The sequence below is a fragment of the Sphaeramia orbicularis genome, chromosome 17 (assembly GCF_902148855.1).
Source record: "Sphaeramia orbicularis chromosome 17, fSphaOr1.1, whole genome shotgun sequence".
NCBI lineage: Eukaryota > Metazoa > Chordata > Actinopteri > Kurtiformes > Apogonidae > Sphaeramia > Sphaeramia orbicularis.
In genome coordinates this window covers 28,828,281-28,855,510 of record NC_043973.1, presented here as the reverse complement: position 1 = coordinate 28,855,510, position 27,230 = coordinate 28,828,281, and the positions used below count along the sequence as shown (strand labels likewise).

Sequence of the window (27,230 nt, the reverse complement as noted above, 5' to 3'; positions counted from 1 at the left end):
GCAGCATGTGTCAAGGCAGACAAAAAAAAATTTCTGAAGAGTCTGGAGATAAACAAGGAAAGGTCAGAGTGCGGAAACTCCTCACTTAACCACAACCAACATCTAAAATGTCAAGTATTTCAAGTGATCCGAGTATTAGAAAGACCGTTGGAAATGTGTAACCTTTTGAAATTTTGATTTGTCTCTGTCTATCTCTAAAAAAAGACATGAATAAACACCGGATGAATAATATGTTGCTGAGGCAAATAATAAAAGGAGGAGGATTACATGGTCGTGGTAAGACTGAAATAAAATCATTGCATTTCAAGCCCACTTTATTGACAGCGTTTTTGCCCTCAGAACAATGCAATACAAGGTCTGCAACGCTGAGCGGACGGCAATAAATACAGTACCAACGTGCCTCGGCTTAATTCACACTCGCCGGAGCCAAACAGACTCTCACCACAAACATACAAACCGATTAGACGTCACATACAACACTGAGCCAAAGGTTTTTGCTTCCACCTTACATTTCAATGGAGACTCACACTGTATGGGCAAATCAGCTCTGCTTCTGGAAACCAAGGATGTCCCTCGAAACTTTGTCTTTCATCATCTTTCATCATTTTGCTAATGTACCATTCACTTGCCTGGAGATTGGAAAAGAAAGGGACCAAGTCTGGAAGCAAATACTTTCACATGGTTCATAGAAAATGACAATTTGAATGTGTCATAGCAGCTACAGCAGCTTGAAATGTTCATCTGTCACTTTATGTGACCATAAGGAGAGAAAATACAAGATGGATTCATGGTCAACAACGATGAACAAATGTTAGTGTTTTGTTTTTTTACAACGGCATGCACTGCCTTTATGTAACTTTGAAGTTTTTATTTCCTACAAATGATAAGATTCAGCCCATCATTCCTTTTTACAATTCAGAGATAAGTACCCTTATTCCTTTGGTGATACCGTATGTTAATAAATGATATTTCCTTAATAACAACAGAAGATTATGGTATGTTATATCCTGTACAAGTGGTGTTTGACTATGAGACCATTTCAAGTAAGAGAACCAAAACAAGGAGCACCGATATAAAACAAAACAAACAATAAAAATCATGAATTCTCACAGGTCAATGAGAATGCTACACTACACAACCACATTGTTACATGTATGGCAGGCAATCAAAAGGCAATTGCAAGACAATATATTTCATTAATATCCTCGATGTGCAGTGCACTGATGATAACGCACTACGTCAGGATAGAAAATGTTCAGCTTAGCTCTGTATCTCCTCAGACCTGTCTTCATTTACGCTTCATATGACTTTTTTTTTTTTCTCATTCTTCATTAAATAAACTGATAAAACAAATCATCACTGTATGTATGTATGATGTTATATATACAGTACAGTATATGAGTCATATATGTGTAAAATATTTGTTATCAGATATAATTTGGCTAGTTTTGCTTTTTCAGATTTGACTGTTATTTTCGACATTGTTAGAGGAATTTTAGAAATATGAATAAATCATTGTATGTGAGTATGTTTTTAGGTTTATAATCGGTTATTAGAGATACAGTGCAGAAAACCACATACAGGCAAAAACCACATTAGCTTTTTTTTTCCTGATATCGAGAATCCATACGTTATTTTATTCTGCTAATTTAATTATCATATTTTTTAGGTATGTTGTCTCTTAAATTGCAAACTTGATGAGAAGATGGAGTAATCTTGCCATTAGTTCTGACCAATGATATGAGATTGATGTTTGGTAACCAGGGATGGAAGAGGAGGAGCTGTATGAGTGCACGTGGGGTGTACATCTTTTTTTTTTTTTTTTTTTTTTTTTTTTTTCAAACCTTTCTCTTTTTTTCCCCCCCTCTTTCTCTAGATCTTGTGCTATGTTAAAATAATGTAAACTTACATATGTTGTACAAAAGATAGAAAATCAAATCAAATATGGATCGGTAAACATATGAATGCACTGACAGCGTTTGAGGATTGTTTGGAAAACAGGTAAGCACGACGTTTGCTGAAGCACAGGACAGATATATCGTGGGTTTCTCTTTTACACGGCTCACACTCCCTTTCTCTCCCATACCGTCTGGTGTTGCACATTTTCCAAAAGCAATTTAACTACTGTGGCTTAAACTGTCCTTAAGTCCTGGCTTTACACATTGCATTATAGGTAGTATTTAATGCCTTTACACACTGTCTATATTGTAACTGTGCTGTTCAGTATCAGATTCCACAGAGAAAGAGAAGGGAGTATAAACAACCTGTGATTAAGGCGGTCTCATGTATTGCAGAGAGGGTTTTGGCCCCTGTTTGGAGATATACTACCACAACAGTCTTCAGTCCTTAGCTCTTACTAAAAACTGTTTCCTCTCCCCACTGATTACAGAGCAGATGGGTGGATATGAATAGAAATGTAATTTAAAAAAACAAAAAAAGAGAGAGAGAGAGAGAGAGAGAGAGAAAGAAAAGTCTGAGTATGACGCCACCATGTTTCGATCCATGGAGGAAAAATATCCCATCAAAAAAAAAAAAAAAAAAAAATCGAGCGGTTAATCCTCTTTGGAAGAAAAGTCATATTTGGTTTGTGTATCAGTCTTCCACACAATGAATAATCTTTTACAGGGACCCTAAATCAGAAAAAAAAAAAAAAAAAGCACAGCTCAGGGCAATTTAATTAGGAAATGAAAGTAAAGTAGAAGCCTATATCTAATTTGTCCACTGAAGTTAGTGCTAGGGGCTTTTTAAGCGGCGTGCAGAGACGAGGATAGACAAAAGTCCCACTTACAGTAGCTTAACTCTCTCTCGCGTTATTTGAGTTCATTCCAAGATACAGAGACAAGTCAAAGCAGATACATATATATAAGTTGGACGTAGGAGATGTGGCTCCGTCACTGTCTTCACTTGAGTTCTGCTCATCGTTTCGCTCCTTGTAACTTGAGTTCAAGCAGTTGTAAAATCTGCCAACATGGCAATTCTTATGGACTGTACCCTTTACAGTGGCTCCAACTCCTGTACTCAGGGTTTCAAGCAATAATTAGACTTCACCCAACGCTTCGTGTCCTTTTCTGTACAGTGCGCTAACAGTCCCTCAGACCCACTCCTGCATGGAGCGCTTGCAGTACAGTATGTGGCGCTGCGTACTCTTCCTCCTGAACTGGAAAACGGTGTAAAGAAGGACCATCATGCACAGCGCCAGAACGCAGGGGATAGCGATGGCCACGGCTTTCTCCGTACCCCCCGTGCTGTCCAGTTTGATGACAACATCCACGTCTCCGTTGTCGTAGTGGCGTTCTTCAGCCACTGGGGGGTTCCAGTCCCAGTCCGGGTCAGCGGGTAGACCGTCACAGCCCATGAAGTCCCTCAGTATAGACCGCGGGTACCCGGGCTCAACGCGAAGCAGCTGGTTGTTGAACTTCCAGTATTCCTTTCCCTTATAAAAGTAGGTAAAGCCTGGACACAGAGAGACACAAGGTTCTTAGTTTGTCAAATGTTGTAGACCTGATACTCATAACTCTGAACCCTTTAACCCAGGGGTGTCAAACTCATTTTGGTTCAAGGGTCATATTCAGCCTACTTTGATCTCAAGCGGGCCAGACCTGTAAAATAATGACTTAATAATCTATAAATAACGACAAATCCAAGTTTTTCTTTTTGTTTCCCAATTAATCCCAATTAAATTATGAAAATATTTACATTTTTCAAAAAAAGATGTGAATAACCTGAAAAAACAGAAATTTCCTTTGAAAAATTAGTACAATTTTAACAATATCATGCCTGGACTTATTATTTATATATGTACATTTACATACAGTGTTCCATAAACATTTAGTAACAGGCAGAATACTGTTCAAATTTTGGAGTTTGGAACTAAAATTTGAACATTTTCTACAATATTCCATCTCTTGTTATTAACACAACTGCAGATCACAGTGGATCCATAAATGCACCAAACATTTAGTAACAGGCAGAATATTGTTCAAATTGCACATTTTGAGTTGTTCATCTTTGTTTTTATTCATGTATTTATTTGCGTTTTATTGTGAAAGAATAGTTTTGTAAATGTAAATATTTTCACAGTGTAATGTTACTTTTTTCACTTAAATTTTTTTCACATAATTTTTCACAAAGAAAATTTGTTGTTGTCGTTATTTATGGGTTATTGTGTTGTTACTTTTACTGTAGAGCACATTTGTCTGTATTTGGAACCTGAACCTAAATGAATGGACAACCTGCACTGTTCAGGTTCATTTTTGCACTTTCATCCCATGGGCCAGAATGGACCCTTTGGCGGGCTAGAAATGGCCCCCGGGCCACATGTTTGACACCTGTGCTTTAACCCCTGACGTGTCTGTGGTGAGTGTTCTGAATGTATGATTTATTTGAAATATTCATAAAAATTCAACCGTTTGATCAATAGGAAAAATTTGCAGAACATGCTGATAGAATAGACCTTGTGCTTTCGTTAGACATCTGAGCATGCTCAGTGCACCCCCAGCCTTCTGTGGAACGGGGGGTAAAACACAGAGCAGTAACTGAGACTGACTGGCTGTAAAAATAGATGGTTTAGACTTTTTTTTTTTCCTTGTGGTTTTTTGTTTTTCCCACTGTTTGCAGTGTTGTTATGATTTTTATCTAAATTTTTTTTACCGAGTTTTGACTGTGTAACTGTTTTTTTTTTTTAGTTCAACCAAGTGTCAAAAAGCAGCTGGACTGATTTAGAAAAAAAGAGCCCCAAAACAAAAACTACTGAGCCGCAATTCAAATACTTGTTGTTCAGTGTGTTCCAGGTCACAGTTCATGTTAAACATCTTAAATGTCTTATTGATGTACATTCTGAGTGCCTTATTTAGTAAAAACCTGTAAAACTTAAATTCCTCTTTTTGTCTCTTTCTGTTATTCCGCCCTGTTTTGACCCTAAAACACACAAAAACAAAACAAAAAAAAAACTGAAGAAAAGGAACACAAGCACATACTCACAGCAGCTTTTATGACACTGAAACAGACACAAACTCACAGCACATTACACTGGAATTATATCTCAGGGGTTAAAGGGTTAAAGGGATTTTTTTTAATGAGCTGACCACAGACAATCCTCTGAAATGCAAAACAGAAAGTAATTTTAAAAAACAACAACTTTGCTTATTAATCTGGTCTTTAAGAAACAGAACGTACACTTGTGTAAACTGCAGAATACCAGAAAATAAACTAAATTATTCTGCAAAAGCCGTGGTAAACACTGTTCAATTAACGTTAACATTTTTTTTCTCTTGCCGTCTCATTGTATTCAGGACTAAAATAATCACGCCTCATGCCTGATAACAACAGCTGAATCAAAATTACATCTGTCTGGCAAAGAACCTTTCCCAATTTGTTGCGGCTTATCTTTGTTTTCTTCTTCTCATTTGCAAGAGAGACTTCAGAGAGTACACCATGGAGTTATAAATACACATTTAAATAGCACTGTTCATTCACTCTGGACAACAATACACACAATTACAAATATTACTGAAAATAGAAGCTAAAAGAGCTTTATTCTACATTCAGACTGTGCTTCCGTTCCATACAGTAATGAGGTATTGTATATATTGTGTAGGGAGGCAAAATGGCTTTTTGCTCCTTTGAAAGCAAATTATAATCATTTCTGAACAGACAGTTTGAGAGTCATTATTATGTATATCATTTACCATTGGCCTTGTCCACAAAAGCCCCCTGTGGAGAGTCAGGGATACCCTTCCAGATGGTGATGGGTTTTGGATAACCTGGGTCCATGGTCCTCATGTCTTCATTGTACCTCCAGTATCTACATCAGATCACATTGAAATATTACAGTAAATACATATGTTCACAACTACCAGAACTGCAGAATCCTCTTCCAAACTGCACAGTACAAAATTAAACCCACATATTCACACCCATAACTCTTCAGTTACAACAGATGACTTGATTTTAGATTCATGGTTAAACCCTCAAACACCTTAACAGTAACAGTGACCATAAACATTTACTGATTTAAAATGTTTAATCACTCTGGAACCATTAATCTTATCAAAACATATGAATAATTCAGGTAAAATGCAGTTTCTCTGCTTTTCAACAGTATCAAATGTAACAGAGGCCCCGTAGCGAACACAGAAACTGTCATATTCTGAAACACTGATTCAGTAAAACTCTTTAGTTTGACAGAGGTTTGCGTTTATGTCCAGATATTGATATATTTAGCTGAAAAAGTCAATTCAATTCAATTTTCTCTGTTTGGATATTATTACCTTTAACCCATAAAGACCCACTTTTGTGGCGGTTCCCAAATGAGTTTTTATCTCCATTTAACATCTACTTAAGTTACATTTCATCATTTATTATAATATTACCCTCTGTATTTTGTATTTCCCACTTGTACATCATGTATTTCCTTATATATAATTTCCTATGATCAATTTAGCTTTTCATGAAAACACAGAGAAAATTTATAAATTACAAAAAAAAAAAAAAAAACAGCGAAAACTGAAGAATTGTGAGTTTTTCTGCTAATATTTCAATAAAAGAGTGCAAAATAAGCATTTCCATCACTGTTATTGATCCAACTCCATGGGTTTTACTGGTGAATCAATGCTGACCTGGTGACCACCAGCATCTACTGATCTAAACTGTTTAATACCTGTTGATCCACTAATTCTATCAATACATGTAAATAATTGGAGACAAATGCAGTTTGTCATCTTTTCATGGTCATCAGATATGACCCATTTGGACGTTCAGAGGCTCCGTAGTTACCATGGAAACACTGTCATCTTCTACAGCATTGATTCACTAGTAAAACTCATGGAGTTGGATCAATGACAGTGGATGGACACACTTGGTTTATGTTCAGTTAATGATAGATTTGCTGAAAAAGTCACTTTTTCTTCAGTTTTCTCTGTTATTGATATAATATCCCTCAACTTTAATCTGAGCTTTTATGAAAATCTGCTTGATCAGTGAATTCAATAAAATAACTGGTTTTCACTGAAAAAAAAGTAAAATAAAGTGTTTGACCAGATATGATACCCTGTGTTTCTTCAGTGAGGTGACTGATGTGAGCGACTGACCTTGCTGTTTTCTGCATTACATACTTATTACATAACATTATTTGATATATGACTACTAATTTGTAGCATATCAATTTATTGTTGTCAGGACTGTGCTGCTGTAAATTCATTGATGTGTGTGTGGGGGGGCTGTTTTATGTTCTGTTCTGTTCTGTTCTGTTCTGTTAAGTTATGTTATGTAAAATGAATAATTATAAAAAAAAAAAAGTGCAACTTTAACTGAAATATATGAGACCATGCAGATATTTTAAAGAATTTGCTGGTCCTAAAGTGTCCAATACCATTTTTTGGAATGTGCTAATAAAGTCCTGAATGAGCAAGACAAAACATAAAAAAAATATTATCTTCATATAGATTTAAATGAAAAAAAAGTTGTAATTGATTCAAAATACAGAGAATAACATTATAATAAATAATGAGAAATTGCGTAAGAAAGGTTTAGGTAAAGAGAAAAATTCATTTGGGAACTCCCACAAAAGTAGTACTGTTGGGTTATGAATGGTTAAAAAAAGAAAAATATTTGGAAGTTGCGCAGAAATAGTTCTTTAAGGGTTAATCTGACAATCTGAATCCAAATCCTGCAGAGAATAGGGCATAAAACCAGGGCCTGGTGACAGAATCAAACACATATTGTCATCTTTCATGGTGACAATATTATGACTCAGTACAAGATAGTTTTGAGGACTGATCTTTAATTAGTCAGATGACAACCTGGGTGAAACTTTGACTGAGGATAAAAGTTTCAACAATATCAAAAGAGCTCATTTCCTGATTGTAATCCAGCTCTTATCATTATTAAAACAATATTAAAGCTGAAGTTTGATACGACAGCTCTAAAACCCGGCTGTCTGGCGTTTGCACTGGATTTCTGCATTAGTCTGTTTTAATCGCATACTGCGTTTTCAGTAAATTACGGTTACACAATTAAACAATCCGCACTCTCATTGTGACCGTATAATGATCAGCGACTGACTTGGTTCACATGACCCACAGATAATTGATTATCCTCAACATGCTCGTCGGCGGTGCGGATTAGTTTCGGGGATCATTGTGATTGATCTGCTGCTTACACACACATACATACATAAAGTCTTTTCCTTCTCAAACAGCCCTGTCAGATGCAAACAGAATGTCCTGTTTGTCATGATTTGCAGTAGCAGGTTGTGGGATGACAGTATCATGACAAAGCATTTTGTCAGCTCTCACCACAAGGTCCCATGACGTCTGAGGATATGATTGATCGTGACAGCTGAACAAACATGTGAGTCACACTGGAACTGTCTCAATCTTTAAGAAACTGGCAACATCAATACAATAAAACGGATACAAAAACAACACACATACATGATTAATTCAGCTCGAAAAGTCAGGTTAGATTCACCTCTGTGGCAGGTACCTAGAACATAATAGTTCTTAAAACTTACACAAACTTTACTGTAATACAAGCAAATATATCTAGTCTTAATCTCTGATAATAGCAAATGTTGCTCTAACATTTGGGTCACTTGGAGCTGAATGCCAATAAGCAGCAGTTGTCAGCTGTTAAAGATACCGATCGACATGTGACAGCTTACAGAACAGCAAGGATGTACAATGAGCCAAGATGAATGATGCACTTATTTATACTTATTTATAGCATCTCAAGAGAAACAGTGATACACATTTTCACCACAGAGACACAGACATTCTGTATACTGCAAATGTAACTGAGAAAAGAATCCATCTTTAAGCTGCAATTGTGAAAAATTCACAGTATAGTAATTTTAGTTGATGATTAAATTTTTTAAGAACTTGCCGTTTTCTGTTCATTTTTACACCAGTTGTATAGTGTCAACTAAATATTATTTTAAGTACACACTTTCAGTACATCTAATGAAGACCAAGAGTCATTTATTGTTGTTGAACACTTAAACACATCCTGCGTATAAGAAATATTGGGACGCATCACAACAGCAGCTTTTAGGTCGTCCTATTCCTATTGATTTAACATATTATCATGATTAAAAAAGAAGTTAATATTAGTTGATGTCAGTTATTTTACATCAATATTTCTAATAGATTTTAAGGCTGATTTTTTTTCCTGAGTGAGAGTTGAAGAAACGAGATGGTCATTTGTGGTTTAAAATGATTATTTGTGGTCAGAATGTGAGAAATATTTCAGAAATCTAAACGTAGAACATTTAAGAATATTATAATGACAAAAAAAAAAGTCAACTCATTCGGATTCAGAACAAACGCTCGCTCATCTACATTTTGTAAATATAGATGACATATTTCTGTAAAAATAAATGACAATCGAAATAACTTTACGGCTAAAGATGAAAAAATCTTCATGTCAATAATTAGTGCAAGATAAAGTTACATTATGATGGTTTTATAGCCCAGCCCTCTGTTTAGCAATGAAACACATGAATTCAGTGTTCCTATACTTTGTCCATATAGTGTAAATAACAGGCCTTTTATAACTTTTTGAAGTCATATAATCAACCCATTTTATGTCAGTTTGTTACATAATAGTCATGTCATCATTAAAACGTACCCTCTACCCAAACCAGACAAACCAGAACAATCATGGTAAAAAAACAAACAAACAATAACAATAATAATCAAAAATGGTGGGGGTGAAACACATACCTTTAAACACTGTTTCAGACTTTATTTACATGCAGTTTGTAGAAACAGTGGCATAACTATGAGTTCAGCATCTCTGTAGAATAAAACACAAATGTGCTCCAACCTTCACCCTAAATAAAAGTTATTCAGTGCTTAATGTTTGTACGAACTAAAAAAAATCCATTAATTGTGCACACATAAACAAAGCTTGTAAATGGCAGATTTGTCATAATTAGCTTATATACTGAACAAAAATATAAATGCACGACTTTTGTTTTTGCTCCCATTTTTCATGAGCTGAACTGAAAGATCTCAAACTTTTTCTGTGAACACACAAGGTTTATTTCTCTCAAATAGTGCTCACAAATCTGTCTAAATTTGTGTTAGTGAACACTTCTTTGCTGAGATAATCCATCCACCTCACAGGTGTGGCATATCAAGATGCTGATAAGACAGCATGATTTTTGCACAGGTGTGCCTTAGGCTGGCCACAATAAAAAGCCACTCTAAAATGTGCAGTTTTGTCACACAGCACAATACCACAGATGTCACAAGTTTTGAGGGAATATGCAGTTGGCATGCTGACTTCAGGAATCTCCACCAGAGCTTTTGCCTGTGAATTGAATGTTCATTTCTCTACCATAAGCCATCTCCAAAGCTGTTTCAGAGAATTCATGAAGAAGACTGTGCGAGGAAAATGGTGGTCACACCAAATACTGACTGGTTTTCTGACCCCCCTGGACCACCCAATACAGTAAAACTGCACATTTTAGAGTGGCCTTTTATTGTGGCCAGCCTAAGTCACACCTGCGCAATAATCCTGCTGTCTAATCAGCATCTTGATATGCCACACCTGTGAGGTGGATGGATTATCTCAGCAAAGGACAAAGGAGAAGTGCTCACTATCACAGATTTAGACAAATTTATGAACAATATTTGAGAGAAATAGGCCTTTTGTGTACATAGAAAAAGTTTTAGATCTTTGCGTTCAGCTCATGAAAAATGGGAGCAAAAACAAAAGTGGGGCATTTATATTTTTGTTCAGTCTATATTAGTGACATACAAACAGAAATTAGTGATAGTGACAGGTTGAAGCCCTAGGAGGGAATGAATGAATGAATGAACGAATGGTTCCAGGCACAACAAACCCCATCCCTTGCACGTATTGTAGCTTATTTTGGCATCGATCCAGCTGATGTCATCATATCTATGCATGTACTGATGCCTCTATATATGTGCCAAGTTTGAAGTTAATTGAAATAAAATTGATGTTTTTATAGACATGTGAAATTTCGCCCATTATAAGTAAATGGGAGAAAAAAAAGATTTAAAAAATTCATTAAAAAAATTTAACTTTGACCTACTTTCTCCAAAATGTAACCACATCTATTCTAAGTCACTAGCAATCTATAAACCCAACTTGGTATGAATTCAGCCAGTAGGTTTGCTGCTACCTGCTGCTAACTGTCATCTTATTTAAATCAGCCCTGAAAACATTATTGTTTACTGCAGCTTTCTCTTAAACTCTTAAAAAAAAAAATCAGAGACCTTCTAGTCCAGTATGAACCATCCAGACCACTCAGGTGGTCTGGTGCAGGTCTGCTCTGTGTTCCAAAAGTCAGAACTAAACATGGAGAATCAGCGTTCAGTCTCTATGCTCCATATATCTGGAACAAACTACCAGAAAATATCAGGTCTGCTGAGAGTCTGAGTTCTTTTAAGTCAAGGTTAAAGACTCACCTGTTTACTGCTGCCTTTGACTAAAAGGCTTTTTACTTTTGTAAATTTTTTATTCTCTTTCGAAACTCTGCACTGCAACTCTGACTTTAATCTGTGTGTGTTTTTATATTTTTGGGTTTTATGTGTTGTTTTCTTGCTGTTTTTAATCATCTTTTACATGTTTCTTTTGTAACGTTTTAAATGTGTTTCTTTTTCCCTGTCATTGTATTTCAATGTCCTGTGTGAAGCATCTTGAATTGCCTTGTTGCTGAATGTGCTATACAAATAAACTTGCCGTGCCTTGCCTTAAATAATGTCTTTTAAATGAACTTTAAAATCACATTTTATTGCTCATGATTTTAATGTCCATTTTAATTTTAATGTTAATGTTTTTATATTATATCTTTCTCTAATCTTAAATGTATTTTTATTCCTCTCCTGTGATGCTTTTATGTTTTATGTAAAGCACTTTGAATTGTCCTGTACATGAAATGTGCTATACAAATAAACTTGCCCTGCCTTGCCTTACATACATGTGAAATTTTGCCCATTATAAGTAAATGGGAAAAAAAAATAAAAATTAAAAATTCATAAAAAAAATGTTAACATTGGTCTACTGTTCCTAAAATGTAATCACATTTATTCTAGTCACTGGCAATCTATAAACCCAATTTGGTATGAATTCAACCAATAGTTTTCCTGCTAGAGTGTTAACAAACAAACAGACAAACAAACAAACAAACCAGATGATAATCATGATCAATTGTTCCAAATGAAGACTATCCATTCAATGTAAGAGATGCTAGTTTTGCTCGTATGTCTACACCGACCTGTCTCCTTTAAAGAAGTAGGTTTTGGCAACGTCCTCCCACCAGACAGCTGTCTCGATGCTCTGGGTGGGCATGCCGCTCCCAAACAGCGAGATGTCCTGAGGGTAAGAAGGCTGGAGAGTTGTGTCCTTGAAGACCCAGAAACGGTTTCCTAAAATATATGCACAAAGTTAGCAGGCTCTAGGACAAAGACATTATCATATATATGACCTCAAAAAGCACACAACACAAAAAAAAATAAACACTCCAGTTCTTGGTTCTTTCATGGCTAACATGTAGGTTGTTGCTGCTGAGTCTGTTTATTTCTATTGACATGATTTCTAAGGTCATATTTGTGTTTTCTCCTTTATAGAATGTATACACAGCACAAATCTATGCAGCGTTTTCTATACAGTTCTATAAGAGCCAGGCGATGCTCTGAAGGTAACTTTGCTGAGACTCATTGTTTGGAGTCCAGTTTGATCAGAAGTGCTTCAGGCAGAGTCAGGAGAGCTGCTGTGCTAGTGTGCACACAGTAAGTAGCTAGACACACACAGATACACAAAAACATACACACACAGTTAAGTCCCCGTGAGTGAATAAATAAAGCATGAGGCACTCTGATCCTACTGGGTGACAGATGTCATGTTAATCTGCCTGATGGACGAACGGCTGTACCGGACCTACACCCGTTCTGTTTCCATACAGGTCGCAGAGCATCCCAGTCAGACAGTGCAGTACCACAGAGAAATATACAACTATGTGTTTACAGATGTCAGCCCTACACATTCATTTATTATTACACAATAGTAGAAATATTTATGAAGTTATTATTATGTTTTTGCAGAAAGGTGATCATCATAAAAGGAAAAAAAAATGTTTATTACCCCACCACCCACAATAAATAGATGTCATTAGATTTTGGGAAACGTAGGTAAAAGTTTCAATTTTTTATGAATTTTTAAAATCTTTGTTTTTTTCCCATTTACTTATAATGGGCGCAATTTCACATGTCTGTAGCAGCAAAACTGTTGGTTGAATTCATACCAAATTTGCTTTATAGATACAGTGACCCACAATAGATGTGGTTACATTTTGGGAGAAGTAGGTTAAAGTTAATATTTTTAATGAATTTTTTTAAATCTTTTTTTTTTCTCCCATTTGCTTACAATGGGCTAAATTTCAAATGTCTATAAAAACATCAATTTTGTTTCAATTTACTTCAAACTTGGCACACATATAGAGGCAATTGATATGCTGACATAGACATGATGACATCAGCTGGATCGATGCCAAATTAAGCTATAATACATGTGAGGGGCGGGGTTTGTTGTCCCTAGCACCAATTGTTACCTTTGAAAAAGACAAATTTCCCTTCACTGTTTTCATAGACAGCATCGATTTTTGGGGGCAGGCCCTTCCAGAAGTAGTTAATCTGCATGGGGTAGCCTGGCACTACTGAGTTATCCCGTACCCTCCAGAACCACTGGTCCTGTAGAAACAGACACAACATCATCATTAATATCTGAACCCACTCTGACATCTGCCTCCATGTTTACAGATATCTACTGCACCTTGAACACAAACAGCTCCTGTCGGAGGATGGCCAGGGTGTTGAAGCCTCCGTCACAGATGTTGGGTTTGGAGTTGGGATTGGAGGGCTTGGCCCCCTGAGGAGGGCGGTGGGGTCTGGCGTGGCGGTCGTGCTTGCGGGGGTCCGAGGGGGGGTGGAAGCGAGGAGGAGGGACAGTGGGTGGGGGTCTGGTGGGCTGTGGGGCTCTATCTGGTGGACCTAAAGTAACAAAGTAAATGTTCATTAAATACATGTTTTTGATACATTTAGATGATATATCTTATATCAGGGGTGTCAAACATGCGGCCCAGGGGCCAAATGCGGCCGGTCAAAGGGTTCAGTTCGGCCCCTGGGATGTTTTTGCCAAGTGCAAAAATTCCACAGTCTTGAATTGAATTAAGCAAAAAAAAAAAAAAAAAATTAGCTTGAATTAAGGAAAAAAATCTTGAATTAAGTAAAAAAAAAAAAAAATCTTCAATTAAGTAAAAAATATCTTGAATTAAGTAAAAGAAAAAGTCTTCAATTAAGTAAAAAAAACTTCAATTAAGCAAAAGAAATCTCAAATTTAGCAAAAAATCTTGAATTAAACCAAAAAAAAAAATCTTCAATTAAGTAAAAAAAATCTTGAATTAGGCCAAAAAAAAAATCTTCAATTAAGTAAAAAAAATCTTGAATTAAGCCAAAAAATCTAGAATTAACAACTTAATTTTTTTTCTTTGTTTTAGAGCAAAAAATAACATTAAATTATGAAAATAGTTACATTTACAAACTATCCTGTAACACTAAAATGTGAATAACCTAAACATATATGAAGTATCTGATCCATAATGCACATGTAGAAATGATAAGTTGAGGAATAATATTGTTAAAATTGCACTAAATTTTCTTACGTTTTTAAATTTAAATTTCATTTTTTTCAGGGTTTTGGTTTTTTTTGGATAGTTTATAAAAGTAAGTATTTTCATAATTTAATGTTTTTTTTCACACTAAAACAAAGACAAAAATTTGGAGTTGTCATTATTTTTATATTATTATGTTATTATTTTTCTGGCCCGGCCCACTTCAGATCAAATTTAGCTGAGTATGGCCCCTGAACTAAAATGAGTTTGACACCCCTGTCTTATATCTTATATACTTTATACTTAGATTATATACTTTTAACTCTGGCACAGACAGCACAGACTCTTTGCTCTTTTCAGTGACTCATATTAAATATCTGTGATTACCGCTCCTGCTCAACAGCTGACAAATGCTGCTTATTGGCATTCGTCCCTGTTTAACTTTATGTATCACCACCGTTTGCATCGGTAATTTTAATATAGCTTCAGTGAAGTGTTACAATGTGAAGTGCTTTTTTAACAGTTTCTAATTACTTAAGTTTACACACATACATATTTCTTCTCATTATCTTTGATATAGTGACAAACCCCTTAACGCCTGAATTTATACACAAGTATATTAAAAAATTAATTATGTGTTCTTTTGCTTTCAAGCTGATGCTAAATTAAATGGAGACTATTAATTTGACTCTAGCACATAAATTTGGGCATAATACAAATTTGGACGACGGGCATAATGGTCAATAAATGCTTGCAAAAGGTTTCTAGGCACCTATCAAATACTGTATTAGGGGAATACATATGTCAAGGGTGTCAACCATTTGGCTTGTGGGCCAAAACCGGCCCACCAAAGGTTCCAATCCGGCCCCCAGACTGAATTGTGCAAAAATTACATTGAAGATATTAACAGTCAAGGGTGTCGGACTCATTTTAGTTCAAGTTCCACATGCAGATCAAGTAAAATAATAGTATAATAACCTATAAATAATGACTCAAAATTGTCTTCCTGCTTTAAGGTGAAAAAAAATAATATTACATTATGTTTATAAATAATGACAACTCTTCTTGCAAAAATGTACATTAAATTATGAAAATATTTACATTAACATTCTATCCTTTAACAAAAAAAGATATGAATAACCTGAACAACGTGAAATGTATAAAGAAAATTAAGTGCAATTTTAAACAGTATTCGTCGTGTCACTAAATGTTTTGTGCCTTTGTAAATCTGATCTGTAACATACATGTATATAAATGAAAAGCTGAGGCATAATATTGTTAAAATTGCACTTTTCTTCACATCTTTTTTATTTGCATAGTTTGTAAATGTAAATATTTTCATAATTTAACCCTTTCATGCATGAATTATGAGATTTTTTTTCTGACTATTTTTATTCCTCTTTAGGCATGAAAAAAAAACAATGTGATTGAAATTTTTTTATGAACCTATTTTTCATGAAGTTACAAAAATGTCCACTCAGCTGGACACCATGTGTTTCATTTTTGAAGCGACATACTGTGTGAAAACTATGAAATAAAAACATTTTTAATGCTGTTAGTCTGATATTTTCTCACATTTTAACATACTATAATACTAGCTATTACACACTCAGATAATATGCAAAGAAACATGTTTTTTTTTTTTAAAACAGTTAATTACAGTCTAATGACAATGACAGGTTTATCAAGAACAGGAAAGTTACAGTAATGGGATGAATTACAGCATATGGGATGGTGCATAAGTGTCCACTGTGTTGGCTGATATGGAAGTAAAACAACAAATCCATGAAAATACAAGAGAACAACTGTAGAATAACTGTCCACTGGAGTGACCACTATACATGAAAGGGTTAATGCTATTTTTTTGCACTTAAAAAAAAAGACACATTTTTTGAGTTGTCATTATTTATAGGCTATTATGTTATTATTGTACTGGTTTGGTACACTTCAGATCAAATTGGAATGAATGTGGCCCCTGAAAGAAAATGACTTTGACACCCATGACATACTGTACACTATCTCGGTTGAGTTGACATTATGGGACAACAGCCAGAGGCCTACCATAGATTTTCTGGATGCCCTGCAGGTCATCATGAGGTAGTTTGAAGTTCTCTGTGTCCATGTACTGGTAGAACGGAGCCATGATAGCAGTGGGATCGTTGGAGTGTTCCAGACCGAGGGCGTGACCCAGCTCATGAACCGCAACCAAGAACAGGTCATTACCTACAGAGAGGGAAAAGACTGAGAATGCAATAACACACACTCCATCATCTAAAGAATCAGGTCTAATGCACATATACAAGGGGTGGAGACGCCCAGTTGCCCAGACACACACACACACACACACAATAGGGAGAGGAACATATGATGTGAATTATTTATGGATATTTTGCAGTGAGCAGCATTTTTATGGCTACATTCAATGTTGTGTGGAAGCAGATTTCAGGTCCCTTACATGAGTAGAAGTTCTAATATAGTAATGTAAAAATACTCCATTAAAGTAAAAGTCCTCCACGATAAACTCTGACTCACATATTACTATATATAGCACCATTAGATTATTACTAATGGTACATCAGCATTGTTACAGTATATTTCTGTTGGAGCTGCTGGAGTTGGAGCTACTTTGAACTGTTTTATATCTATTTTCTCATTCAGTTCTGTTGCAACAAATTTCCGTGGAGCTTTTAGAACATTTAAATCTTTACTGAAATGAAGTTTATAAGAAAAAATGTACAGTTGAATGGAGCTGTTAACACACATTGAAAGTGACTTCACTCTGATTTTTGTAGAATGTTGCAAGGCAAAAAGGTTGGAAATTTTGGGTTTAATATTAACAGTGTGTTTAAAAGCTTGTTCTGTTGTGTAAAATCTTAACCTTGAAATATCTGCTAACTAAAGTGGTCAGACAGATATAATGAAGTATAATGTACAATATTTACCTCTGACATGTAGTGTGCATCTCAAATTCATACTTAAGTAGAGTAATAAATGCATTAGAATAAGGACTCTTGGTGTTTTTATTTCACAACCCACAAATGTGCCACAGTGTGTGACTTCTATGTGGCTGTAATCAGATCCAAACCTGGAAGAATCTAATAGGTTTAAGTTTTTGTCCAAACATTTCTTCAGAGTTTACTCATGTTCCTATGAGGTGCATTGACAGACTTATCATTTCCCATAATAGTCATGATACACTTTTGTTTTCAGAACCAGCACAAATATATACAAGAAAATCCATGGCTCTTGTTTTGTGTAAAAATGTTTTTAAACATAAATGAGGTTTCTGGAATCAGACTTAACACAAATTTCAATTTTTTTTTCTTTTCAGAAAATGTCCATTTAATTTGTCACATTTACTCTTGCTCTGTAGCTTCTGACTGTTATTTTTGTTCCCCATCTCTTGGGCTGAATCTGTGTTAGGATGTACTGTACTATATTTATATATGCATGGGCATGTACTGTAAGTGTTGTATGAAGGCAAAAAAACAGAGGGTTTTTTTTTCCTCTCTCGCTTTCTGTTACAGAACTAGGAGAAGATAAGCTACCGCTCATGTAGAGCACAGGGACACATACTCACATCGCTGCCCAAGGCACCAAAGAGGAGTGAAACAATATGACCACACAGTGTACATACGAGGCACCTGAACACACAGAAATGACCAACACAACACAACATTGTGTTTCCAGTTCATATCACATCCAAACACACACAGATAGAAAAAGAAAAATGTCACGGTCTGTGTCCGTGGTCAGCACTCAGCTCATAGTGTCAGCTTGACTTAGAAGGAAGTACACCATTTACGTACAGCTTGTGACTGAAGCTGTCCCCAGGAGATTGTTGCCCTTTAAAACATGATATCCACTCCTGCCAGCAGCTTTGCACAGAGCAACCACTGACCCTCAGCCAGCAGCTAAAAGGTTACACCTCTCCCTCCCCCCATTTATCTGCCACAACCAGCCGAAATGTCCCATAAGGACTCCCAGGAGACCGACCGGATCTACCATTAGCGCACATGTCAACATGCAACATTTACAATTACACCGCTGTGAAAAGCCATTAAAGGTTGCACAGCTTTCCAGACACATAAGCTGAGACAGGAGCTTTTCAGAGTCAGCCTCAGCACTCCACATAACCATGGGACTCACACAAAGGTGAACATAAATTTGACTTGGGAGTCTGAGACAATTACCACTGGAGTATGACAACAAAAGAAAAAGGAGGGAAGCTGATGGGTGGCAAGCAGTTTCAGAGAACAAACAAAATGTGAGCTGTAACCCTCCTCTTCCACTAATGGGAGGACGGGACATAAGCGTATGGCACATGGGTATTAGTGCAGCAGCCTGGTGGTGCTCTGACAAGCCTGGCACCCTGTAGGTAGGGTAATTAAAGTGTGTGTGTGTGTGTGTGTGTGTGTGTGTGTGTGTGTGTGTGTGTGTGTGTGTGTGTGTGTGTGTGTGTGGATGCACAACTAAGAAAGCCATCTCACTCTAAGCTGCTGCAGTATGACAGGATGCACGATGGCACAGTAGCTTCCAGACACATAAATGTATTACACCTTTATAAAATAAACCATAAAATCATAACAACATAATGTAATACTAAGCACAGAACCCTTTAACTCTGTCTGTATTAAAGACACACTGAGGGAAATTCTTATTGCATTTTTGTGCTACGTTTTATGAAATGAACAAAAAACAATTGACTGAATTATCTTAAAGATCCAGTGTAAGAGATTTAGCTGAAAAATAGTGTCATAATAATGGCATATAATCTGTGAATCCTTTTGTTTTTATTACTGTTTTATTGCCCTCCACGTAGTCCTCCATGTTTCTATAGTCGCTCAGGACAGACTTGCTTTTCTTCTCTTTCTTTTTTAGCTTTAACGTACCTTACTGTCACATACTATGGATGTGGCCTAGTCCCATTTAACAAAAAGCCCAGAACTGGCACATTCCAACCTGTCTTAAACTAGGCTGTTTGCATTTTTCATGTTTTTACAGCCACATAGAGGAGGGAGATCAATCTGCAATTTGCAACTTCACCGTTAGATGCAATTACATCTTACACACTAAACCTTCAATCAATAAAAAGAAATGTTTTTCTTGCTCCTGATAATTGTCGTGCTATATTTTTATGTATATTTTTGTGGAAGATGTGTGGAAATCCATACCAAATTTCATACAATGTGTGACAGTAAAGTGAATCTTGGAAAAAGTTGTTTATTGCAGATAAAATGGCTGTAAATACCAAAATATGCCATTTTTAAAAATCCTTAGATAAAGGTAATGTAAACAGAATTTATTTTCTACCTTAAGTGCTTACAATGCACCTCTTATTCACACACCAGTAACAGCAAAACTACTGGGACCAACTGAGGGTTCAGTGTCTTGCCCAAGGACACGTCAACATATTAACAGGAAGAGCCTGGGATCGATCCACCAACCTTGCAGTCTGTGAGCGACACCACTCTCCAGACCATGACCACTACCTCCAGAGCCACAGCCACTTCTTTCTTATTCAATCAGCAATCCAAAAGCCAAAGATATTACATTTTCTATCAGACACAAGCGCAAAAAGCACTGAATTGTGAAGCTATTTTCCTTTCTAAAATAACCTAAAAATTGTTCAGCCAAGAAAATAGGGCAAAAAGCTTATGGTAATTTCACAAAATACAACGTAACACCTGTATTTGTTTTGTATTTCAACTATAAAATAGCTTCATATATCATGACAGTAAAACAAAACAACCTGGATAACATAGCATAGATGTACAGACACATTTATTACATTATGAAACTGAGCTACATCCCATTTACAAACAACAGAATAGCCATAATGTGCCAGCAACCAATGTCTTAAAATAGCAAGGCTCTCTATCCTGTCATCTGAAGAGCTTATTATGCAGAAAAAAACATCAAAATCCTGACAGATGGGGTGCTGCATCTTTACAGAGCACAGACTGATCAAAGACATTTCTGCATTCTTTGTTTTTGCTTAAGCATCCCTCATACCCTGCCCTGTGATACCATCTCTGCCATATTGCCCCCCTGCCTCGCCATTTGTATTTCCATTACTCGCTTTCAATCAGTCCTTATCTTCCTTTCTTGATGATTGCACTTTTTTTCTTTCGACTGTGCTTTCCTCACCACGATCCAACCACTTTGCCGGTTTATTTACTCGACAGCGTCCTGCATTTGACAACCTCTTTTCCTCTGTCTTTCATTTCCTACCTAATCTTAATCTTCAATTTGCATTCTCTCCTGCAGTAGCTTTTTATTTTATGCTTTATTCAGGGTTTTTTTCTACACTTTCCACACCACTTTCTCTCTCTTAACCCATAAAGACCCAGCATGACTTTTGTGTCAGTTCTCAAATGAAAATTTCTCTCTATATAAACTTTCTTATGTCATTTATCACCATTTATTATAATATTATCCTCTGTATTTTGCATTTTATCAGTATAAATAATGTATTTCCAATATTTAATTCACTGAGATTTCCCAGAATTTTTATGATGCTGGCCAGCCTAATTTTGGGAACTCTATTCATAATCCTGAACAAACTTATTCATCTTGTAGGAAAAATGTGTTGTTGGATTGATCTTAAAGGATGAATGTCACAGAAAGACATTATCAAGACAAACAGGCTTTCTGAAAATTGGTGATTCTGGGAAATCTTAGCTACATTTATGCCATTGACCCTGGTGAAATTGGGTCAACTGACCAGCGCCATCCAACTTCCAAGAAGTCTCAACTACAGGTATCAACCTGAGCCAGTTCTGGGAAAACTATAATTATTCTATCTTAACCATCATGCAGTTCCACACTCTAGTTCAAATATCTCAAGTATTATCATAACTTGTGTAATAATCAATGCCATTATACTGTTAAAAATGCCATTTACACCTACGTTTGTATACACTTTGAAGAAAATATAGTCACGCAGTAAAAAAAAAAAAAAAAAATTAAAAATAGAACCAGTTCTATCCCAAAGCTGAATTTTTGTGCACAACATCTTGAAACATATATGAAGACACGATAAAAATTATAAAAATTTTCATTAACTGGCCACATGGTAATTTGGGTGCTCAAATAAAGAGTATTTTTGTGGAAAAAATTGAAATTGACCCATTTTATTCATTGCCTCACAGCAACACTTTTCATTGAAATGTAGTCTTTTTGCAGTATATTGTTGCATCTTGACCATAAGAATCTATGCAAAAAAATTAGGTCTCTACATTCATCCATTCTGGCACAGTGCAAGCCTGAAGAGAGAGGACATTTTGAAGAATTTGCCTTTTCACCTGATTTCAAGGCCTCATGGACCAAACATGAAGGCACCTACAATTATTTTGATGCAAAATATGGCCTTTTCAGGGGGATTTCACCCCAGACAGTAAGTTTCAGCACTGTGGCTTGAATACCTAAGGGGATATAGCTCCTCAAAGTTGGGCAAAAAGCGAATTTGCAAAATAAAATAAAATAATAATAATGATAATTTTCAAAGGGCTGTACCTCCTCAACTATTACAGATATGACATTAAAATTTTGGATGTGTTCGTTTATCTGGTAGGTGAACAAGTGTGAATTTTTTCAGAATTTTCTGAGGGGGTCATTTGGGGACCATTGGTTGAATTACTATGGAATGACCCATCGATTAGTTACATGTATTGATAGGATTAATGGATCAACAGGTATTAAACAGTTAAAGGTGGATGTTTGGTTCTTTATGGGTTAAGGCTCCAACCACTTACCATCATGGTTGGGGTTCCCCAGGGTCCAGGGTTCGTCTGAGTCAAAGTGTGTGTCCCCTCCGATGCCTGGGCCTGGAAAATAGGCATGGGCCAGGAATCCCCCCTCCCCATCGAAGGGCGAGCTGTCACCGTGAAAACCTGAAGCGAAGATGATGGTGATGTCCACATCACGCCTGCCGGTCTCTAGGGCGCTGTATGGAACAGCCTCGAAGCGTAGGGGAGTCACACCCTGCCATACGTCGAACGCCCGCCGAATGGCATCGTGAGTCTCTCGGGCTCCCACCTTTGGCGTGACATTTTTTATGCTGCGGGAAGAAAACGAGTAAATAAATAGAAAATACTAACGAGAGTAGCAAAGACACAGAGGTTTAAAAATGCATCCAGGACCTGTCATCATACATGTACATGAAAACATTCAGGACGTGGCTATAAAACACATCCTGCATCCTTGCCTTGTTATCCCATTAATTTTAAGGGAACATTTTTACTTTTCAAACTGAGTAGTCACTAAGAAATAGCTGTACTTGACACAACTATTTCAAGCCCGGCAGCTTTCACTGAACTTTTAACACAGTAGTCGTTATCAGTCCCTGGCAGGCAGAGAGAAATGGGAAATCTTCTCTCTCTCTCTCTTTCTCTCTCTCTCTCTCTCTACTCATTTTCATGAATAAAGTGCAGTCAGCAGCACTGGCTCTGCACTGATTGACATTCCATTAGGAGAGGTGGCTCATCAATTCAAATTCTGCGAGGAAGGAAGGATTTGAATAAATTGACAGTGTTATCGTCTATTACTGCTGTAACCTGTCAATTTTGCAGTTGTGTCAGAGACCCGTTTATCTGTGCTCCTCAGAACCTATTAAAAACTGCAGCTTAATCAGGCAAGATAAGATGAGAGTTTGAACATTTCTGCTCAGATTATGGACAATTTACACTGAGGATTTTCAAACAATTTTATATGAATGAGTGAAAATACTCCAATCCCCATGCTGCTCAGTTAATACCATTTATTTTGTCTTGTAAAAACTGAATATATTAGTGGAAAATTAAAAGATTTATTAAAAAAAAAACAAAAAAAACAAATTGCCTTATTCGGCTCTGGAAAGTTCTGTATACATTTAGTGCAAACAGCACACATGGAGGGAAATATATGTGTCAATGAATGTGTTGTAGGTGCCTTAGGAGACCTTCCACATCACACACTCTCATTCAAACGTTTTGCATTTGATCTTAGTTTGTTTTTAGAAAAGAATACAACAGACAGAGTCGAGCTGAGAAAAATTAACACTGGATTATCTCAAATTTACATTAAATTCTGCTAAACTCGGGGGTCGCCATGACAACCGCCTCCAGTCTGTCACCTGTAGGTGATGTGTGTACGCTGCCACTTCTGTCCCGTCAGTGCATATCTCCGCTTCCGTGACCTCGAAGTATTTTTAATTTTATCCGGAACTCCACAGCGTGGCTTTTGCATCCAGCTTTAATAATTAGAGAGAAAAGAAGAAAAGAGAAGAGAAAAAGGAGAAGAGACAATGACTAAAGTTTCCTAGCTCAAGCTGAGAGGAAAACAGCATCACAACACAACAATAAGAACTGAAGTGAACTCAGCAGGTGCCTGGCAGGTGCCAAAGTATTACTGCAGCAGAATGAATGACTGTTGTGCAAACTATGACTAAACTACTACAAACGGCAGAGACTATAATATTACATATGGACTGGAGCTGAGAGGAATTCAAGAGTTTTTATTCACTTCATATCAGAATATCACATGTACACACAACACAACACATAGGCAAAGCATGATTCTCACCTCAGCGTGATATCACTGCATCATCATGCAAAATGAGAAGAAGGACAAGTGTTAAAACCTTCACCTGATGTTGTTTGAGGTGGAATGATGGAGAGTGAAGTTAACATCTCTAATTCTGTCATGAGGGGTCGGAAATTAACATCTCCATTTCTGTCACTTAACTGGCTCATTGAAAAACTGATAATAACTCCTTCACATTACATGAATAAGCGGAGCTCCTGCACTCATGTCACGTCATGTGGATGTCAGCCTGTATTTGTGTGCGCACGTTCACAACACATGTTTGTACTCACTCCTTTGTTTTCTCATCCAGTGTCCCTGTGACATTGAGACCATAAACACGCTGCATGGCAGCAATGGCGGAGTGCAAGGTTTGGGCCGAGCGCAGGACAGACATTCCCGGTTCTGGGCGGGAAAGGTATCCATACCTCTGTAGCCATTCCTGTCAGGATGGAAGAGAAAGACACAGGCTTTCATGGGACATTTCAGACTCATTTTAGACTGTTTTTCATCATTATAAAATTGACAGGAGATGAAGTGGAAATGACATTTTTAAAAAAACTCCTGAACTGAAAATCAAAGCCAAGATACATATATATTATTTGCTGAAAATTTCTCAAAACCTTTAAAATTCAATCCAGCAAACAAAACAAACGCAGGTCTTCCTTTTATAGATTCTAAGGAGTGCAAACTGAAAAATCATATTGTTTTCATTGTCTTTGTGATACAAACATGCATAAAAAACACACTGTAAAAGATTAACTAAAATACAATGAATGAAGAATAAAGAAAAATCCCTTTATTTATAAATGCTATGAGTGGACATTTGACCCATTAGATGAACACACGAGTGCATTCACACCATTTGGCCTCATCTACCCTCACATTAACTGGTGTCATTCTGCAAGGTTAGTTTGATTATTTCTCACAAGTCGTATCATCACTGCAATTTGCACAGTGTTATCGTACACTAAGATTTTTCTCTCACCATATAGTCCTAATTTCTTGGTTGAATTCCCCTTCAGTGGGCGCTGTGTCCTACACAAAATATACACTTTCAAGTGTCCAACACATAATCACATAATAAAGCAACAAGAATGGACTATGATTCATTTCCCATCACACAAGAGACACTATAGGGACTAACCTCACCATGTAGCACATTTTCATTATCACAACAAAACAAACTGCTCTCAAAATCAGCTCTGTCGCTCTACATTCATATCTAACATCGCAGAGTGGATTAAATATTTAGAGGCTTTAATGAACCACTTATTAGAATTTGCATGTAAATAACGTGATGTTGTGCAGAAATGCTCTACCCAGCAATGGTTCAGCTCTAACTGTAGCTGTGTTATTTAGCTTGAAGGCTGTTTAACAGCAGTGCAGCCAGTTGCATTTGAATGCCCATCTCTTGGTGACCTTAGTCGGTGTCTTGCGGCTGCCGGTCAGTGGACATGTGCAGGACTGTGGCCCTGCCTCTGCCTGCCCTACAGAGCAACAGCACAGCTTGGTTACAGAGGAGAGAGGTGATCCTGAGCATCATCCAGGGGTCACTGTCAGACTCAGTCCTGACTCTGAGGGCCACGAGGTGCCATCGCAATCCACAGCTGTCCACAGGCCAACCAGCTGCCTCCCCATCACCACACAGCCTATGAGGTATGCACCAGCTAGCTAATCTGACTAGCTGTCTCCTGTCCATCCCTCCCCCTTCTGCCTCCATCCTCCTCTTTCTGCTGAGCTAAACGCCTTGTTTATCCATTTTCCCTCTCTCCTGTGGGTGTGTTTCCTGTGTATATGTTGTGCTGCTTCAAAGGCACAGATTTCTAAGAGATATCATGCAGATTTCATTGAGCCATAAAATGAAATAATGATGTGTTTGTGTATATATATATGTGTGTGTGTGTGTGTGTGTGTGTGTGTGTGTCAGCCTCAGCATTGCATTTCTTCAGAGTGCTGGGGTGGGTGTCTGTGGTGAGGATGGAAAAAGACGCGAATAAATAAGGTATAAAACACCAAATCCTATTATGCAACTTGTGTGTGAATGTTTAATCTCCCCCTGCATCGCGATGCTGTTAAAGCACATCTGACTTCATTGTGGACTGTCAAAAAATAAATAAATAAATTTAAAAAAAAAAAATAGTGGATCTATCAATGAAAACATATAGCCTCGGGCACAGCAGACAGCTGAAAGAACCCATGCACCCTCTTAGTGCTGTCATCTGGGCTGTGCGTTTGGCATCAGTGGGGCTGGATCCCATCAGCCCATGGACCGCAGTGTAATAGCCTTAAATGAGCATCCCTGTGTTTCATTGCACCCTACAGATGAGGAATGCGCGTCTATTATTTTCACCGTTCGCGTAAACTGTGCCGATGGCCTCGCACTGTGTCCATGTTATGTGTTATGGTAATTGCGCACGGATGGCGTAGGGGGTGTCAGTGTATATATATATGTATGTATGTATGTATGTATGTATATATATATATATATATATAGGTTTCTCGCTGAGGCAGATGATGTAGGGGAGAGAGCACGGTCATTTCTGATAACCCGGGAAGGCCATTTATCTTACCTCAACACTGAAGTGATGATGATGCTCCTCTCCGGACACGGCACATGAAATCCAAAGCCAAAAATGCAAGCAGAATGCTGCTGCGTAAAAGCAATCCGATGGTTTTCTTTTACTGGAGGATACTAAGGTCATAATGACCTGTTTTTCCCGAGTGTTTATTAGAAGAAGCCGCCCGTCTGCTTTGGCTCTTGTGTGTCAAATGAAAAAAACCATCAGGCGAGCTGTCATCAAGGCAGATTCACGTAGAAAAAAAAAACGAGGAAAGAAAAAAAAGGACGTCCCGTGTTTTTTTTTTTTTTTTTTTTTAAATTCCCAGAAAATGATCCGATGTCAAGCAGAGATGTCGCTGCATGTTAGACCCGCTGCCCTCGCCATTCTTATTTACATCAGGGGGGCTACATCTATCCAGCAGCATCAATGGCCATGTACAGTACCCAGTCTGCGCAAGATCT

At 37.1% G+C, this 27,230-nt stretch overlaps 1 protein-coding gene across 4 annotated transcripts; it reads right to left on the bottom strand.

Annotated features, from left to right (window-relative positions):
- Positions 1 to 288: 288 nt before the first annotated feature.
- mmp16b (matrix metallopeptidase 16b (membrane-inserted)) lies at positions 289 to 27,230 on the bottom strand. Of its 4 annotated transcripts, none has more exons than XM_030160980.1 (11): positions 26,779 to 27,230; positions 24,499 to 24,647; positions 24,206 to 24,220; positions 23,757 to 23,873; positions 22,399 to 22,703; positions 16,703 to 16,882; positions 13,804 to 14,021; positions 13,583 to 13,721; positions 12,251 to 12,401; positions 5,688 to 5,803; positions 289 to 3,453 (listed from the first exon to the last, which is right to left on the bottom strand). In XM_030160980.1, exons 1-11 carry the CDS (start codon positions 26,908 to 26,910, stop codon positions 3,092 to 3,094), a joined length of 1,884 nt encoding a protein of 627 aa, XP_030016840.1. In that variant the 5' UTR covers positions 26,911 to 27,230; the 3' UTR covers positions 289 to 3,091. The 4 variants fall into 4 exon arrangements, with proteins under 4 accessions (XP_030016840.1, XP_030016842.1, XP_030016841.1 ...); XM_030160982.1 differs by having other exon boundaries at positions 16,703 to 16,864; XM_030160981.1 differs by lacking the exon at positions 24,206 to 24,220.

Coding starts and splice junctions, on each gene's coding strand:
- mmp16b (XM_030160980.1), bottom strand. CDS start 26,910: ATGACCTTAGTATCCTCCAGTAAAAGAAAACCATCGGATTGCTTTTAC. Junction 16,883..22,398: donor GGGGAACCCCAACCATGATG/GTAAGTGGTTGG, acceptor TTGCATTCTCAG/TCTTTTCCCTCTCTGTAGGT. Junction 12,402..13,582: donor GAAATTTGTCTTTTTCAAAG/GTAACAATTGGT, acceptor CATATATTTTAG/GAAACCGTTTCTGGGTCTTC.